At 39.1% G+C, this 1,568-nt stretch overlaps 1 protein-coding gene across 1 annotated transcript in view; it reads right to left on the bottom strand.

Annotated features, from left to right (window-relative positions):
• Positions 1-1,568, bottom strand: part of LOC107653144 (rho GTPase-activating protein 18-like) — a 42,658-nt gene that overhangs the window by 6,213 nt on the left and 34,877 nt on the right. Inside the window, exon 11 of the mRNA XM_016439789.1 lies at positions 192-398. Coding sequence (XP_016295275.1) covers positions 192-398 — 207 coding nt within the window. The remainder of the gene's footprint in view (positions 1-191; positions 399-1,568) is intronic.

Below are 1,568 nucleotides of genomic sequence, written 5' to 3'. Positions count from 1 at the left end.
AAAAACACTGGGTGGATTTTTATCATTATAGGGTGGTTGTGTACACACACTGCCAGCACACATTTCAGTTCAAACAACTTGTAAAAAGTGCATGTAGCATCGGATGACCCCTTTAAGAACGGAGAGAGTCTCAAACACGGAACCTCTCTGAACATTGAGCTAAGGTGTGGTGTAACGGTGAGGACTCGTACCGTCCAGAGGAGGTTCTGGTAGCGGACGAGCAGCCTGACGATGTTAGCGGTGCCAGTGGCCATAGCGAACTCCTGCTGTTCACTGATCTTACTGCGGAAGCCCTTACACATGAAGATGTTGGGCGCCATCACCACTGCAACATTGTTCAGCGTCATCTTATTCCTGTCCTTATGGTCAGTCACTCTTTGGAAGAACTCCATCAGAGCCTGAAAGACACAGAAACACCATCCAGCTGGATCTGCTTTAGTCCTCCGTTTGAATGGACTGGAGTCTAACATTTAACCCCTCCAGACTGATGCTAAAGACCCCCTGAGATGAAAATCAAGCTTTCAACGTGGTTTACATGTCTCTTTCGTGCTTAAAGACAAACAATGTGCAAACTCATCAACCTAATTTTCACTGCTGAGCATTTTCTCCTTAAGCCGTTTGCTACTGTCACACACATTTAACCAATCCACTCTTCATATCAATAGCATATCGCTGGAATATGGTTTGTGTAACATTAGCAACACATTATTAGCTGTTTGATAACATAGTTAAGCCAATAAACACATAAAACAGGTCACCCTTTATTTTAAGGACCAGTTCTCACTATTAACTGTGACATTTGCCTCAATAAACTCCTAATTTGCTGCTTATTAATAAGGTTAGTAAGGTAGCTGTTAAGCTTAAATACTGGGTAGGATTAAGAGATGTAGAATATGCTCATGCAGAATAAAGCACTAATATGTGCTTCATAAGTACTAATAAACAGCCAATTTGCTAGTAATATGCAAGCTAATAAGCAGCAAGTTAATATTAAGAATTATGACTGTGGACCACAAACCAGTCATAAGGCTCAATTTTTCGAAATTGAGATGTATACATCATCTGAAAGCCGAATAAATAAGCTTTCCATTGATGTATGGCTTGTTAGGATAGGACAATATTTGGCCGAGATACAACCATTTGAAAATCTGGAATCTGAGGGTGCAAAAAAATCTAAATATTGAGAAAATCATCTTTAAAGTTGTTCAAATGAAGTTCTCAGCAATGCATATTACTAAACAAAAATTAAGTTTTGATATATTTACGGTAGGAAATTTACAAAATATCTTCATGGAACATGATCTTTACTTAAAGGGGTCATATGATGCGATTTCAATTTTTCCTTTCTCTTTGGAGTGTTACAAGCTCTTGGTGCATAAAGAAGATCTGTAAAGTTGCAAAGAATAAAGTCTCAAATCCAAAGAGATATTCTTTATAAAAGTTCAGTCAGCCACTCCTACCTAAAACGGCTCGTTCTAACACGCCCCCACATGTCTACCTCACTATGTGGGAAGATTTGCATAACGCCGCCCAAATGTTCACGCAAAGAAAGAAGGCGTATCTTTTAT

The sequence above is a fragment of the Sinocyclocheilus anshuiensis genome, unplaced genomic scaffold (genome assembly GCF_001515605.1).
Source record: "Sinocyclocheilus anshuiensis isolate Anshui unplaced genomic scaffold, SAMN03320099.WGS_v1.1 scaffold1518, whole genome shotgun sequence".
NCBI lineage: Eukaryota > Metazoa > Chordata > Actinopteri > Cypriniformes > Cyprinidae > Sinocyclocheilus > Sinocyclocheilus anshuiensis.
Note: the sequence above shows the minus strand (reverse complement) of the source record. Positions and strands in the feature narration are given on the sequence as shown.